The 16,126-nt window shown below is 44.3% G+C and overlaps 1 protein-coding gene across 1 annotated transcript in view; it reads right to left on the bottom strand.

Moving 5' to 3' along the window:
• The window catches only part of zbtb16a (zinc finger and BTB domain containing 16a), an 82,892-nt gene that overhangs the window by 13,693 nt on the left and 53,073 nt on the right, over positions 1-16,126 (bottom strand). The window contains exon 4 of the mRNA XM_030782590.1: positions 15,810-15,896. Within this exon, the coding sequence (XP_030638450.1) occupies positions 15,810-15,896 (87 nt within the window). The remainder of the gene's footprint in view (positions 1-15,809; positions 15,897-16,126) is intronic.

The raw sequence follows: 16,126 nt of genomic DNA on the forward strand, positions 1-16,126 counted from the left end.
CCCTTTGTGTGGAAGGAATGTCACACTTGATGAATATTTAGAAACCGTGTGCAAAGGAGACCACTCTGAGATTGTAAATGGATGAACCAAACACAACAGCTCTGGAGTCTGGAGTCAAAGAAAGACCCAGAGGGAAAGTGGACAGGCTGATCAGTGAGGGAAGTAGAAGGTAGCAGTGACTCTTAATGGCTCTCTCTCTTTGACTCTGGTGCTTATTCACTGACTCTCTCTCTTTGACTCTGGTGCTTATTCACTGACTCACAGCCTATAAGGTAGGTCTGAGCAGCAGCCTGTAGCCATGCCAAAGAAACAACAGGTGACAGCTGAATCCCTTTGAATAAAAGACAAAGGAGATAAACACAAATGTCACATTTTTCTGCAGAACTCCCCCAGACACTGCTATTAGGGGTGTCACAGATCCGGGTCTGTCAGCAAACATGTCGGCAAAGGCAAACACACCCCTCACTGGCCTGGAGTCTCAAGATTACCAGGTCCCCAATCCACCCACACTGACAGGAGAGAGAGAGAGAGACAGAGAGACAGAGAGAGACAGAGGGAGAATGTAAATGTGAATAAAAAGAAGAAAAAAAACATGTCTTAACCATGTGATAATCTGCCTGGAAGTTGCTCTGTGTTGGAATTCATCCACTGGTTTCTCGTGTAAGGCTGATCCATTACCAGTGGCCATCTGGGCACGGCATCGGCTCTGAATGGCCCTCTGCCTTACCATGACCTCTTTACATCCTTAATCTTCACACTTTTTTTTTTTTAATGTGGGGACCAAATGACCAGAGAACTCCCCACCTCTCTGTGCTGACATGGTCTTTCCCACTTAACAAAAGGCTTTCAGCCTCCACTCCCCCATCCCCCGTCACCCTCTTAGACCTCCCTATGCCCCCCCCCCCCCGTCCATTGCTCAGGACAGGGGCTGTGTTTTGTTTTCAGAGACGGACAGGAATTAGAATGGGACACTAGAGCAGCAAGGCTCCACAAAGAGAGCGGGAAGTAAGAGTGTGTACGTAAACGCATAAGAGAGAGAGAGTATGTGTGTTTATGTGCGTGTGTATGCATGTGTGAGAGAGAGAGAGATTGTGTGTGTGTGTGTGCGTGCATGTGAGAGAGAGAATGAGAAGGGGAGAGCACAAACTAGAACAAATCAGAATAGTGCTAATCATATTTGAATGCACTGAGAGAAGCATGGCCAAGTGACTAGAAAAGATAAAGGTATTATGTATAATAGGAATGCCATGGTTCTTTCCAGCTTAATGTTGGCTTTTGTGGAGCTATTAGATGAAATGGGGACAAGAGAACATGACTGTGTGCTGCAGTATCACCTTCACCAGCACAAACCCAGCCTTTGTTGGGCTCCATGAAGCATAGCCTTTAAATTTGCCTTTCAGAAATGAAAGATCAGCAAGCGAACTGGACAACAGCTGAAAGCCGACTCTGTATGAGAATTCTCACAAATAGAAAAATGGATGGTAATCAGCATGCTTGAGAAATTGAGTACCATTGGAATTAAAGAGGAACACTGTGTTTTTCTCAATGGTAAAAATTCTTAAGCATGGTAAACAACATAAAAACGATGAGTAGTGATTGAGCTAAACATCTCCAGACTGTTCCGAAAAACAAGTGGATTTATTGTAAACAATGCAGAGTCACAATGAGAATGTGTCAGCGTTTTATCTGGGCCAAAACACAGACACACACACACAGACACACACACACACAGACACACACACGCACACTCACACACATGCTCATACACAGACACACACACGTGCACACACACATGCGCACACACATGCACATATACAGTCACACACACATGTGCACGCACATGCATGCACACAGACACACATGCACGCACGCAGACACACACGTGTGCATACACACACACGCACACAGACACACACGTGCGCATACACACTCGGAGACCCACACACACCAAAACACATGCTCGCACACACAGATACGTGCACATATACAAACACACACACAGACAGACACGCCCGCACACACACACACACACTCACAGACGCACACACAGATAGACACACATAAAAACAGACACACACACACACACACACACACACACACAGATATGCACAAAAACACACAGACTCACACAGACACACAACTTTACATTGCTGTAACTCACATGAAATATGTCCAGTGCACATACACTCTGGTTGCTCAGACACACACACGCACACACAGACACACACATTCACGCATACACAGACACACACAGACACACACATTCACAGACACACAGACAAAGGTAACTGAAGCAATATAGCAAGCAGAGAGGTGAACAGACTACCTAAAACACTAAAATACCGTAAAATGACTGTAGAGAGGGCTACAGCTTAAACCAAAGTAGAAGATAACATGGGCAAGAAAGGGTTATGAGAGAGAAGAAAGGGTTATGAGAGAGAAGAAAGGGTTATAAGAGAGAAGAAAGGGTTATGAGAGAGAAGTGGACAGATGAGGATACAAGAGGACAGGATATCTCCTCTAAACATTTGACAGAAATGGACCATCTCAATTAGACCTCAGCCATTTTCCTAATGATGTGGGAAAAGCTGGGCATGACCTGACCTTGAAGACAAACAGTAAAGCACAGAGTCTCTGTGAGAGAAGAAAAGACTTTATTTATAGATCAGCTGCTTGTCGATCAAGCGGCATCGGAGCCCTGGGAAAGAGCGTCAGCGCGCCGAGGACAGCCTTCTTATACAGCCACTCACTTCAGCCCTTTTTAATTCCATTAGAAAACCAATTGATTTAGCTTTAGAGCCACTGCCTGGTTGCCACACACTCTCACAACCCAGAACCATAAAGCATTCCAAGAATCAAACAGACAGGGCAGCAACAGGACTTTAAAAGGAGGTTAAAATATACATTTTAAATAAACACTGGAAAAACACATTCGACATTTAGAAACACACACATACACACACCTGTGCGCACATGCACACACATCAGCAGTTCATTAGCAGAAGCTGTGTGAATGTTTGAAAAGTGCAAAAGCGTCAACTGTCTGTTTAGCTGTCTCTTTCAGTCAGAGTGTGATCTCATTTAGTCAGTAGCTGAGGAGATGTTCTGATGGCTTCATCCTGATTTCCCAGCCATTGACACCAGTTCAGTTACGACCAAAGTTCTAGTGAGGCACTGGTTCAAGCAGCACCAGACCCGGTCACTGTAGCTACAGCCCCCTTCTCTCCGCTGCTGAATGTCTACAAACACACAGTGTGCACTCTCACACACACACGCACACACACATGGAGATTTAGAGATGAGAACACATTGGCTGCCTGATTTTAGAGAAGACATTGAGAGTTTATGTTTTTCTATTCCATTTCATTTTTCAATTAACAAACAATGCTGTCCAAACACAGGAACACAGCTATACCTTCATTCATTTACAGCCTGTGATTCACTGCCATGAACACCGCACAAATGGCGTTTTTCTGCGTGACTACAAACCCGTCTAATAGCATGTGTGTTATGGTGATTTCAGCCGTGACTGACTCTGGGTAGGACAAAGCTTAAGAATAAAACTAGCGCCCCTTTTCTCCAGTCACACCTGTCCTGTGTACTTACTCTGTCCAGTCCATGAGAATACACTTTGTATAGGAAGTGCCAGGAGAAACAGCTTGCCGAGTGCAGGTAGCAAGTACCTCAATAGAAGTATTCATAGTATAATTAATATCATTACTATAACATTGCTGTTATTTTGTTTAAATACATGCCTTGTAATACATGACCATTGACCACTGGGGCTTAATTAAGATAAGTAAGAGTGTGTGTGTGTGTGTGTGTGTGTGTGTGTCAGAGAGAGAGAGAGTGATAGCACAGAGCTAAATATCTGTAAATAGACATGGCTTTTATTTTGACAGGGGTTTCCATGACAGAGTGGTCAGCAGGTTGTCATATGCAGGGGAGGAGATAGTGATCCCAAATGAACAGTGTGTTCTGAGAATTTCAAGGAATGAAAACAATGTGTCACCACCGTCACACTTTCTAGAAAAGAGATAAAGTGTCACATCAGCTTAGATTCTTGACCCCCCACCATCACCCGCTACCTTAAGCTACAGACTCTAACTATTTGGGCCTGTGCCCACCAGTGTCCTGGCAGAATAAGCCTGGCAATTAGTCCAACAAATGGAGCAGTGCCTTTAACAATGACACGAATAATTATTATGGGCTAATTAATCCCACATGAATGAATCAAAAGTCAAAGTAATGATTAAACAATATTCTCTGCAGTCAGAATCTATTGAGGGGGGAAAAACTTACAAAAGATTGACAAAAACCTTGTTATTACATATGGGTTAGATGATCAAAAATCTGAATCACTTGTTCAGAATGAGCAACAGCACCAGATGTCTTCGTTATTGTGGGAGGCACAAAAGAAGCACTGCTTTTGTGAAGGTCTACCAGCAGGGGGAGCTCTGCTAACTGTCTGGCTGTCAAAGCTGTGCCACAGGCTTTAAGTTTAGGGGGAGAGAGAGAGAGAGAGAGAGAGAGACAAAGACCTCAAATGACCTCCGTTCTATGGAGAACATATACTGAGGAGAGATCATATACTGGGGAGAAAACATATACTGGGGAGAGAACATAGCCAAGTTTGCGATGACTGTCCAGAGTGTGTCCTCAGTCCAACCCTGCTCTGAGTCTAAGCTTCCTGTCTGTGTCACAGAGAGCAGGAAATTACCACAGGCAGCCCATACCCCCCCCCCACACACACACAGGAAAAACACACCCACCCACACATGCACACTTACACATGCATGTACACACAAACATACAGACAGGAAAAACACACACACCCTCAAGTGCACACAAACACATAGACAGGAAAAACACACACAGGCAAATATACACACAGACACAGACATACAGGAAGAACACACAAAAGTGTGTGCGCGTGCGCACACATACACACAAACACATGTATGCATACATGGACAATCATGAACACATGCACGCACGCACGCACAATGACATACACAGAAACACAGAGAGACAGTAAAAACACATGTGAACAGAGGCAAGCATGTGAAGTGCAGCAGGTGAAACAGGCCTGAAGCTGATGAATGACCTGCTGTCCCTCCTGGAGAGGAATGCGCTTCAGTTGTTTGTTCATCTTTCAGCAAAACAGAGCAGTAAAGAGCATACAAACAAACAAAAAAACTAACCGCCTTGGAACAAAAACAAATTTCCAAATATACTCAGGTAAATATTTCACCAGTTAAGGAAAAGCCTGGATTACTCAAACCAGTAGGTAAGAAAAATGTTCCACATTCCTGTATGAGTGGGCTTAAGGTTTCCTCTTTTTTAAGAGCACTCTGCCCTTTCACCCTGGCCAGGGACCTTCCCTGAGGTTAAAGTATAATCTGGGTCCTATGATGGCCTGAGGGCCAAGGCCTGGCACATTTTCTGAATTGCACTGTCATCTTGCGTTGCCAATGACCACACATCAAAGGCCAGTGTGGCAGGCAACTCTAATGACATCTTAACCTTACTCTCATTTACATTCTCTCTCTCTCTCTCTTTCTCTCTCACACACACACACACACTCTCTTTCTCTCTCACTCAATCACACTCACTTACACACTCTCTCTCTCTCTCATTTAATCACTCACAGTCTCACACTCTCTCACTCACTCTCTCACTCACTCTCTCGAGGGTGGGTTGTCGGCTCCTGTGATCCAGTATGTGGTGTATGGCGAATAGTCAATAGGATGTTAAGTGTAAAATGTTAGAGCTGCCATAACTTAGCGCAATTAAAGGACAGCTGGTTACAGTATGACAGTGTAATTGTCTCTACTGTATTTTGGGCAATGTGTGTAATTTCCCAAATATGGAGATGATTCAGGAAAGACAGCTGTTAAACAATTATTTAGAAACCATAAAAACAAACTCTTAATACTAACACCACTGTTCAGAGAGTACAGACCTGTTACTCTATATTCAGTTCATTTTGCTAAATAGATTTTGTCAATGTGTTTGAAAGGGAGAAAAAAAACACTCAGTGGATTTAAGACCAACAAGAGAGACGAAAGCACAAAGAAAGAGAGAGAGAGAGAGAGAGAGAGAAAGAGAGAGAGAGGACCTCCTCCTCCCCCACTTTCCCATGGTTAAGAAAAAGAGGAGGGAAAAACACAGAGGGTTTTGTACAAGGTGACTGTACAAAAGGAAGCTGCTTTACACATGACATGACCTTCTGACCTACAGAGCTGCTGAAAGTCCTGAATGGCACAAATCCCACATAATCAATCACATTCCTGCAGTGGCCAGTGTGGTGGCCATTTGGCCATGCTGGAGAGAGACGCACTGTAAACGGACACCCAACTCCCCCCGCTCCACCCCACATTCCCCTCTCACTCTGTTAAGTGGGGCTAAGGGTGACAGTGGACATCTGCTCACTAAACTCACTGCCATTTTCACTACTCGTCTTTCCAATCCTTTCTATAAATGCACAACAAACCTGACGAGATCTCCTTGCTTTAACATGACTCATCTCATTATCTGCAACAATTCTCTTCTCACCTCCTCCGTTTTCTTTTAAACTCTCTCTCTCTCATTCATCTGTAAATATGTCTCTCCATCACAGTTAGATGAGGAATAATTCTATGTTAATAACAGGGGGTTGGGCGGTATCAAGGTATTAAGGTATACCGGGGTATTTAGAAATACCGAAGGTATGAGTCTCAATACCGTCATAAATACAGACGCTTCTCTTTTTCTATATCCTGATACGGAGATGCTGTATTGAGGTGAGGTATTGTAGTGCACAGCAGTCTCCACCAGAGGTCAGTCTACTGGTAACAAAGATGGCGACGGCTAGTGGTGAAGATAACGCAGGGCTAGTAAAAAAAAAAAATGTTTCTGCCCCTTTTTGAGAGTATTTTGGGTTTCATCCCGATGATAAAGGTGAGCCAGCCAATCCGGACAAACCTGTGTGTACTATTGTCTATTTTTTATAAAAATATAAAATGAAATGAATTTATTACAACAGGGAACTTAGCCAATAGAAAAATTATTTGTGGTGACCACTCGCAGACAAGACTGATATTCCATATAAGTCACGGCGATCTCGACCATGATTATGTGTTTTCATTCACGCTCCTGTTAGTTAACTACGTTTCCCATACACTCTAGGGGGTCATTACGTTACATGCTCTGTGACAACAAGGATGTGGAGTGGTGTTGAAATAAACGAGGTGTGATCTTTCTAACTCTTCAAAAAGGAGTTGTCTCCGCATTTCCCTAACGATCAGCTCTCTCACTGGTGACCATGTTTACTCTCGTACGATTCCTGAGTTCAGCAGTTTCGCTCAAATTTCTCCTAGCTTATCAATTAAATATGACTAGACATCATGAAAATATTGCCAAATAAAACTTCATCATCAGATGACTGCTTCCAACTACAAAACCAGTTTATTAGCCACATGATTTTATTCTACTGCCAGTCTGCCACCACCACCCGCACATCATCTCTGTTTAGCTCACTGATCGGTATCCGCAGCGGCAGTCTCATCGGGTCCTCCAGCAGGGTATGCTAAATGTATGGAAGAAGGGCACTTATTTCCTATCTATTCATTTTTCTATATGCCATAAGTATTTAAACTGAGCAAGACCTGTCTAAGTAGGCTAATTGCATATTAGACACACAGCATTGTAGGCTAGACAATGTCGTACATGCTACGACTTCTATCACCAACAGCCGTTTTTTGTTTTTTTTCTAATAACACAAATACCGGCATATACTGTATACCCCGGTAAAATGTCCAGAAGGTATAATGGTATGAAAAAATAGATATTACCCAAGCCTAATTAACACCAGTTTAGTGATTGTATTACCAGTGTACAGTGTTAGCTACTGCTCATGAAAACTGGTGCTTTTCCCAGAATCAAACAGGTTTGTCTGGAACTCCAGGGCAAATACAGCATAACAGACCCAGTGTCAGACCTAACAAACACAGGTAAGCGTATGTGGGCCAGCCCACTGACAGACAGCACTGTCCTAGCCATGGCAAAAGATTAACTCACACACAATCCCACCCCAGCCGTCTTATGACTATGCAATCAATAAAGTATTTTCAGTGATAGCTTATCTTGCCAAGCATTTTGTTTCGTCTGCTTTGTGTAACTTGTGAGTGAGTGACCGGGTGTCATCTATCAAAAACAATGCCAGGCCTTAGAAACCTGCTATTAACTGATAAGCACCAAGGGCCTCATGCCATAATGATTCCCACCTGAGTTCACAACTTGTCCCGTCATCGTCTACCACAGCGCACACACACACACAGGCCCTTTCCCTCTCCTTCTCTCTCTCACACATTCTCTCCCTGAAGGTAAGTCCAGTGCTACTTCAAAAAAATAGTCTGTATGGCTCACTTCAGCAATACTGGTGAAGACAGGTGAATGGAGACAGTGTGTTTATACTGGTGAAGACAGGTGAATGGAGACAGTGTTTTTATACTGGTGAAGACAGGTGAATGGAGACAGTGTGTTTATACTGGTGAAGACAGGTGAATGGAGACAGTGTATTTATACTGGTGAAGACAGGTGAATGGAGACAGTGTGTTTATACTGGTGAGGACAGGTGAATGGAGACAGTGTTTTTATACTGGTGAAGACAGGTGAATGGAGACAGTGTGTTTATACTGGTGAGGACAGGTGAATGGAGACAGTGTGTTTATACTGGTGAGGACAGGTGAATGGAGACAGTGTTTTTATACTGGTGAGGGCAGGTGAATGGAGACAGTGTGTGTTTATACTGGTGAAGACAGGTGAATGGAGACAGTGTTTTTATACTGGTGAAGACAGGTAAATGGAGAGAGAGTGTTTGTACTTTGGTAAGGAAAGCTTTGGTAAGGAAAGCTTTGGTAAGGAAAAGATGCACTGGCTAAAGCAACCTTGTCCTGAATCCTGAATACAGAGGAATTGCTAGTCACTGGGACCTAGTCCACCATGGTGTTTGTAGACCAAGTACATAAAGTTATTTTTGAGTGAAAGGTTACAATCGCAGGAACCCCACGGAGCACATGCAGTTTTTTCCCCCAGGGCTTCTTTTGAATACCAGTATCTTTTTTTAGGGATGTTAAACAGTTTTTAAAGAGTTTGTGTAGCTCATGCTATGATCCAGGAATGGTATAAAACCTTTTTTATGTGTCATTTTCATTTTTTTCTGGTCTAATCAGATAAAAAGTGTTATAATGGAATCATTCAAACACCCTGTCAATGTTGTGGCCACATTCAGGCAGAGACATCTACCCGCCTGAATTGGCCAGTGAGAAAACTGTGTCACTAGGCAACCGGACCTGATGGCTCCTTTGTTTGGGGTGAAAGGTTGGAAATCTTCACAGCTAATCTCCGAGTTCACAATTAAGTAACAAACAAGAGTCCCTCTGCGCCCCATCCTTTCTCTTTCTTTTTTTTCTGGAAACAAAGCATAATCCCTCTCTTGTTAATGGAAAAGGTATTTAGACTGTAAATTAAAGGATGCGCTCTTTTTCCCTGATGTTTTATACACATCACATTTGAGATGTCTGCAAACAGTACAGTTCTAATTACAGTGGGGGCAGATTTAGTCCTAGCGCTGTGGGGAACAAAAGACGACGCGCCCATCATGGAGGTCCTCCCTTTCACCTCCACTGAATCCTTTTCCATTCAAAGACCTCATGCTCCAGGGTCAGCCCATCACAGTGCTACCTCGGTGTTCATCACAAAACCACGCGGCAGTCTGTCTTCTACATACAAGTCAAAAAGGTTTTTATTAAATTCTATTTTTTTTTATTGTACTTTAGCATTTATTTTCATTCCTGGGTTCATCTCATGGCTGTTGGCAGAAGGATAACATGGACTGAATGGATCAAAAGGATCTCATAGGGAGATGGACATGGGATGGCCTTTATTGTAGTAGGCCTGAGGAACAAGTCTCTGCTGATTCTGGTGCCTTGACTGTGTAAGGGTCCTGCTGCTTTCCTTTTTACTGCGCGTGAATCATCAGCCTACAGGAGTCCATAATCTCTCCACAAAAAACATTTTATTTTCTCGCAGGACAAGATTTGCTGCCCTCCCCCACATCACCCCTCCCCCAACAAAACCCCATCGCCCTAAGAAATTCCTCTAGAATGCCTTGCCTGGTTCCAGCTGCTTTCAGTTATCCAGGTTTCTTCTAGAATGCCTTGCCTGGTTCTAGCTGCATTTAGTTATCAAGATTTCCTTGTCCAATCTGCATCCAGAAACAATGCTAATTGCAGAGGCACGCTCTCATACGTACACAACACTCAATATCCCAGAGTCCTGGCCATGCCACGCTAATCCCTGTGCTGAGACTCGTCTGATAAACCCAGCCACTGGGTCCACCTACACCCACAAACAGAATTCAGCATACACCAAGACTCCAGTCCATAAAGGCCCGGTTCATTGTGGAGAATTTACCCTGTCTCGTAATGGCTAAACATTCTCGTTGGCAGATGATTACTTCTAGGTGTTGGCTGCGAGTCGGCACATGTTGTCTATCAGGCTGCCGAGCATCCCGGGCCACTGGAAAACTCATTTAGATCCTATCTGGGGGAAAAAATTTGTTTGGAAGGGGAGGGGAAGAAAAAGAGACAAAAGAAGAGTAGAAAGGCTAGTCTGGCCAGGGCTTGATTTAATTTGGTCACTGATATTGATGGCAAGTGGTTGTACTCTCCTTATTTTTAGGAGGTTAAAAACAAGCTTAATGATAGAAAAGGAGAGAGAGAAAAAGGAGAGAGAGGGTGTGAGGACAACGAACTGTTTCAAAACATCTGGGAGTTCCGAGAGACCTCAGCACAGAGAAGACTATTAAAAGCCTACACGAAAACACATCTACATGTTTTTCTCCTTGGAGTATCAATCATGACGCTTTAACTTCCATCACCAGTTTCACCTCCTAGCTGGGCTTCACCACCTGTTGTACGCCTAATAAACTCCATACTGGGAGGGCAGTCTGACCTGACTCAAAGCATCCTGCTAATAACCAGCCAACACATTCAGCTACAGTACAGAAGCAATGTCCAGTTGCAAGAAAACAGTATAATCTTTAATTTAGATGGCACTATTGTAACCGTAAGGGTGTTAACTTGCGGACCATTTCCAATCCTGCAGTGAATAGGAAACCCCCGGTGATTGAGAGCTCACTCAATAACGGATGGCACGTGAGATATGAGAGTTAGTGTCCAGTACAGATAATCACTGTTTCATCAGCTGACCTGTACACAGCTGACGCCTCTGATTCAACACCAGCAGGACAGCACCTTTTTTTTTTTTTGAAAACCTTTTTTATCGACAGCTTTATTATGATGACAGAGTGTCTCTGTGCATACGCAAACTGAACCAAGACATGAGTGGCTTACCAAAGCACCAACACATCATTCCACAACTTTAATGCAGTCTGACAATTGAAACCCTATCGCAATCAGCAAAATGCTTCACAGCCAGGCAGACTGATGTAGACTGAGGGAGTTAATTAAGGGGCGTGACCTAACCCATGTTTACTTTGAGAACAGGTCTCATTTAGGAATGCCAGGAGCCAAGCCTGGGGCTAAGGGAATCTGGGAAGGCGGGAACACACACTGAGGGTACAATCTGGGATATTTTCAGATGTGAGAACGAAAGAGAGGTAAGGAAAAATGGAGTTGGGGAGCAGGGATTGAGAGGGAGAAGGGGAGAGTTTTCTCTTTTTCTCTGCTCACAACCCTGTTATCCTCCCCCTCCTTTCTCTCGCTCTGTCAAAACTATTTCTGGCTTGAGAAAGAAACTGTTTACTCGGCGGCCTGCTTTCACTGGAGTCACGCCGCGTTCCCACTGAGCAAATCCACTGTTCCCACTCCAGCAGGGTTTGCATATTTTCCTCTGTAACACAAGACTCAGAAAAAGGACTAGAGGAAACGGAGAGGGAAAGAGGGGCGGGGGCTCCCATTCTTCTGCATTTACATCCAGTAATCTGCTCTACCCTGTTGTCAGGTCGGTCTGCACAGTTAAAACAAAACCATCTTCACTGTCCAAAGGCCAGAGCCTATCCATGATGCCTCAGAACTAACCAAAGGATACGACAGACTGGAAAACTGATACAAGTGATCCACTAAGTGGATCCCCATGTCTGTTCAAGGTGGCCCAGCCCTTTCCAGTTAGTGTCATGACAAACCAGTCTAAGCTGGGCTCTGTTCACAGCTCCCAATGGTAAGGGGTCATCTTCAGAGAGGGAAGACTATTACTCTTCAGTAAAATCCACTACAGGTATTCTGTGCATTTGTACCTTTTGTGTGTGTGTGTGTGTGTGTGTGTGTACATATGGTACACAAGTATTCAGACACATGGCATATTTTGTTTAAGAATGAGCTTTAGATTTCCAAAAGACATGCTGTTTCCACACTCCAGAATGTGCAGTTCTTTAGTGATATAGCTGAGGAAACACGACCATCACCTGAGTGTGATTCATGAGATGATGATTTTGGTGCCATTTGAGGCCAGTGCCCAGGATGATGAGTGATCCTTCAGTCTGAAGTTTCTTAAAAATTAGGCTGTCCTCTAAAGTAGGTCAGAGAGGCAAGTGCATCAACAAACAGCACATGATGTTGTTTTTCTTGCACAAAGTCTTGGCACCCAACGCTGCCAGCGTTCTCTGTGCCCCCACCAAATGGCCGATCCCGTCTCAGAATGGAGTCAATGGTAAACTCCCCATTCCACCACTGCACTACCCGCACTCTGTACCTTTCAGTCACCCTGATGATTTCCATTTAATTGAAAAGAGATTGCCTCCTTATCTAATCAATATTCATTTGGTTTTCTGGGCTCCTAAGAGGATTAGATGGTAAATAAACACAAAATGTAAATAAGGAGAAAATCATGAAGTGTGTGATAGTGGGGGAGTGTTTGGGTGTGGGTGCAAATTCTGAGTGCTCTAGCAGCTGATCCTGACACTGACAGAGTTGACAGAGCCCTACATTTGTGCCCACTGAAATGTCAGTGTTGCCCACACCTGGTCCTCACTTTACGTCAGCATGTTGGCATCAAAGGGGGTCTGGCCACCCAGAGACAAAGACCTTGCGCATGAAGACTCAATGCATTTCATCTCACCTTCTAAGTTAAAGATAGTCGCAACCTTTGTCATATAACAACCTGTTTCCCAGCTTTATCATTGTGAGAAAATATACTTTGGAAAAAAGGACGATTTGATCATGAAAGATTTCAGTAATTGAAGTAAATATTGATGACCCATATGTTTCGATGGTTGAGAGCCCTGTAACATTGCTTATCAGTCCCAAACTTCGCTGCACTCTGCTGTTGTTTATTCTGGCAAGTCGGTTCTGCCCGCATGTTGTCCTACATGACAACTCAGTCAGTCAATGTACTTCCGGAGTTTTCTGTAAAAGTCAGTGTCAATCTCACAGGGCTTTCCCATAAAGCACTGGGGTAATCCACTCAGTTGAGGGTTAGACTGCATTCCAGGAAATGTCTGCTGCTATTCTCTGGGCCCTTTGACTGGACTGGCTGCCAACTTGTAACTCAGAGTGGGATGTTACCATAATCCGAAAAAAAAACCCCCAAAAACAAACAAAAAAACCCTTTAGCCATCATAAACAGCACCTCCACCATGCTCACAGTCATTAACTATTAATAAAGTGAGTGTAACACAATTAGTTACACACTGACCAGAACAGGAAGGGGTGGTTTGTCTGGTAAGTAACACAGCACCTTCTGTGTGATGGTGAGTGGCCTACAGCCCTGTTCCAGAGAGAAGAGAAAAGTTCAGTGTGTGTGTGTGTGTGTGTGTGTATGTGTATGTGTTTGTGTGTGTGTGTGTGTGCGTGTGTGTAAAGGGTGAAAATGTGAGAGGTTTCAGAGCTGTAGCTCTCAGAGAGATTTGTGTAAGATAGCTGTGACCTGTGTAAGATAACTGAAGTAAGATGAAATTGTGTCTTCCTGCCACTCGTACTGCTGCTCAGCTGTGAAGGGTCCACGATGAATAAAACACATCTGATTTGACCAGCAACACTTTATACTATCGTTAACATCATGGGACATCAGGATGTGCTTGTCACAACACGGCAAAAAAAAAAAAAAAAGTTTCACTTCATCTTTCACTATGTAGAAATCATACACAACAGGTTTCCCTCTATGTGCCTCCTTTTCGCATAATGGTTATTTTACACACACAGAGACACACACAGACACAGACACACACACAGATGCACAGCGAAAAGATGATAACCCAGTTTCACCAAATATCCAGACTAAGAGATGGAAACATATGGGTAGGCATATTGAAGGATTGGAGGAAAGGGAAAAGAGAGAAGAGAGAGAGAGAGAGAGCATATCAAACTAGCCATGCGTTAGGGCACATTTAAAATCTAAGCTGAGTAGCCACAGGGGAGGCTGGCTTCACCACTCCTCAAAATCCCTGGCAGTAACACAAGTCTTGCTGCCTGCTTTTTTTCCCTTTCATTTTTTTTTACAGACTAAAGACTCTTGTTCTATATTTAGCCCAGCTTTCCGCTGGTATGCCTCTGTGATGGTTTGCCCCATTTAACCCCTCTGTAAAGCGGACCTCGCGCTGGTCAAGTTCCCCTGGAGGCCCAGTTTGGAGGAGGGACGGGTTCTTTCACTGACCCAGGTCTAATTGTGAGACGGGGTCAATGTCGCGTCTGGCTCTCGCCTTTTCCCAGTCTGCAGACAGAAGGTGTGGACAGAGCTTCCTCACTGCAGGACCTGTCCTTCGCTCACTGTAGAACATCATCACATGGTGCCATCAAACCTTAGAGAAAAGAGTTTACCATCTACTCATCAGGACACAGTCATAATCCGACTGTAATCTATGGCCTCGTCAAACTGGTCTGCATGTGTCTGCTTATGAACGATCATCGACACTAAGGATGTAGACCCCAACGCTGTTAACACATGGACCCACATACACAGACACACACACTTACAAATGGTTCATTATTACATGAGTGACTACAGAGAAAAGGCCTTTCAGTCCCAGTGCTGAGTTGCAGGAGTTTGTGATGTTCACAGACAGACTACAGGACAATATTATAATCTTGTTTCTGCCACAGAATGCTTGTCTGTTTGAGTGTGTGCTAGAGCATTCTACAGAGTGCAGACATAGCTGTCTGGGCCTCTGTGGGAAATGAGAGGTTGTGCCATGGCTCTGTGTCAGCCCACTGGGCCGGGTGTCACCCCCATGCCCTTCTCACCCCTGACAACTTCACCAGACAGGAACCCTTCCCATGCACCCAGCACCGAAAAGATGGTCTATTCTGGGGACTGACTGAGTGTAACATGTTAACCTCCACTTCCCAGTTTCCTCCATGCATTACCATGTGTGTGTGGGCGTGTGTGTGTGCATACAAGATAAGCAAATGATCATTCCTACAGACCCATATTTATGATTCATGGAATATAGGCAGACCCACTTTGTTTGTGGGTCCGCCTTTGTTTGTGGGTCTGAGATGCTGTTGTTTGGCATGCCACAGAGGCTTCCATACGCAAACACATGCTGACTCAGCCTCATGCTGCCCCTCTGTCCCTCACCTCCTTCAATCCTGCCTCACTCTGAGCACTGACGTCAAGTCCCAACCAATCACATGCATGTTCCGCTTCCTTTGCCTCATGAAAGCAGGCTCAGAAACTGTGCTAACAGTGGCACAGATGGACCTGGATGGTTTTAATATGTGGTGAGTAAGACGAGAGAGTGTGTGAGTGTGTGTGCGTGTGTACGTGTGTGTGTGTGTGTGCGTGTGTGTCTGGTGGAGTTCTCCTACCTGTGTGGATCTGTCTGTGGGCCTCCAGTGCATCCTCCTTCTGGAATTGGGCTCCACACTGGTCACACACGATGGCCTTCTCACCAGCTGCGCGTGCACACACACACACACACACACACACACACACACACACACACACACAGACATAAAATTAATCTTTGGCACACATAAAAATGCCACAGACATGAAAATGATGACAGCAGTGTTGCAATCCCAGGAGGAAGTGGCAGAGCAGAGATCATGACATGTAGTGATCTGGGGGTGACACTGCAGGCCAAGTGTCTGGTGTGTGTGTGTGTGTGTGTCTGGTGTGTGTG

This window comes from Chanos chanos, chromosome 8, assembly GCF_902362185.1.
Source record: "Chanos chanos chromosome 8, fChaCha1.1, whole genome shotgun sequence".
Classification (NCBI taxonomy): Eukaryota; Metazoa; Chordata; class Actinopteri; order Gonorynchiformes; family Chanidae; genus Chanos; species Chanos chanos.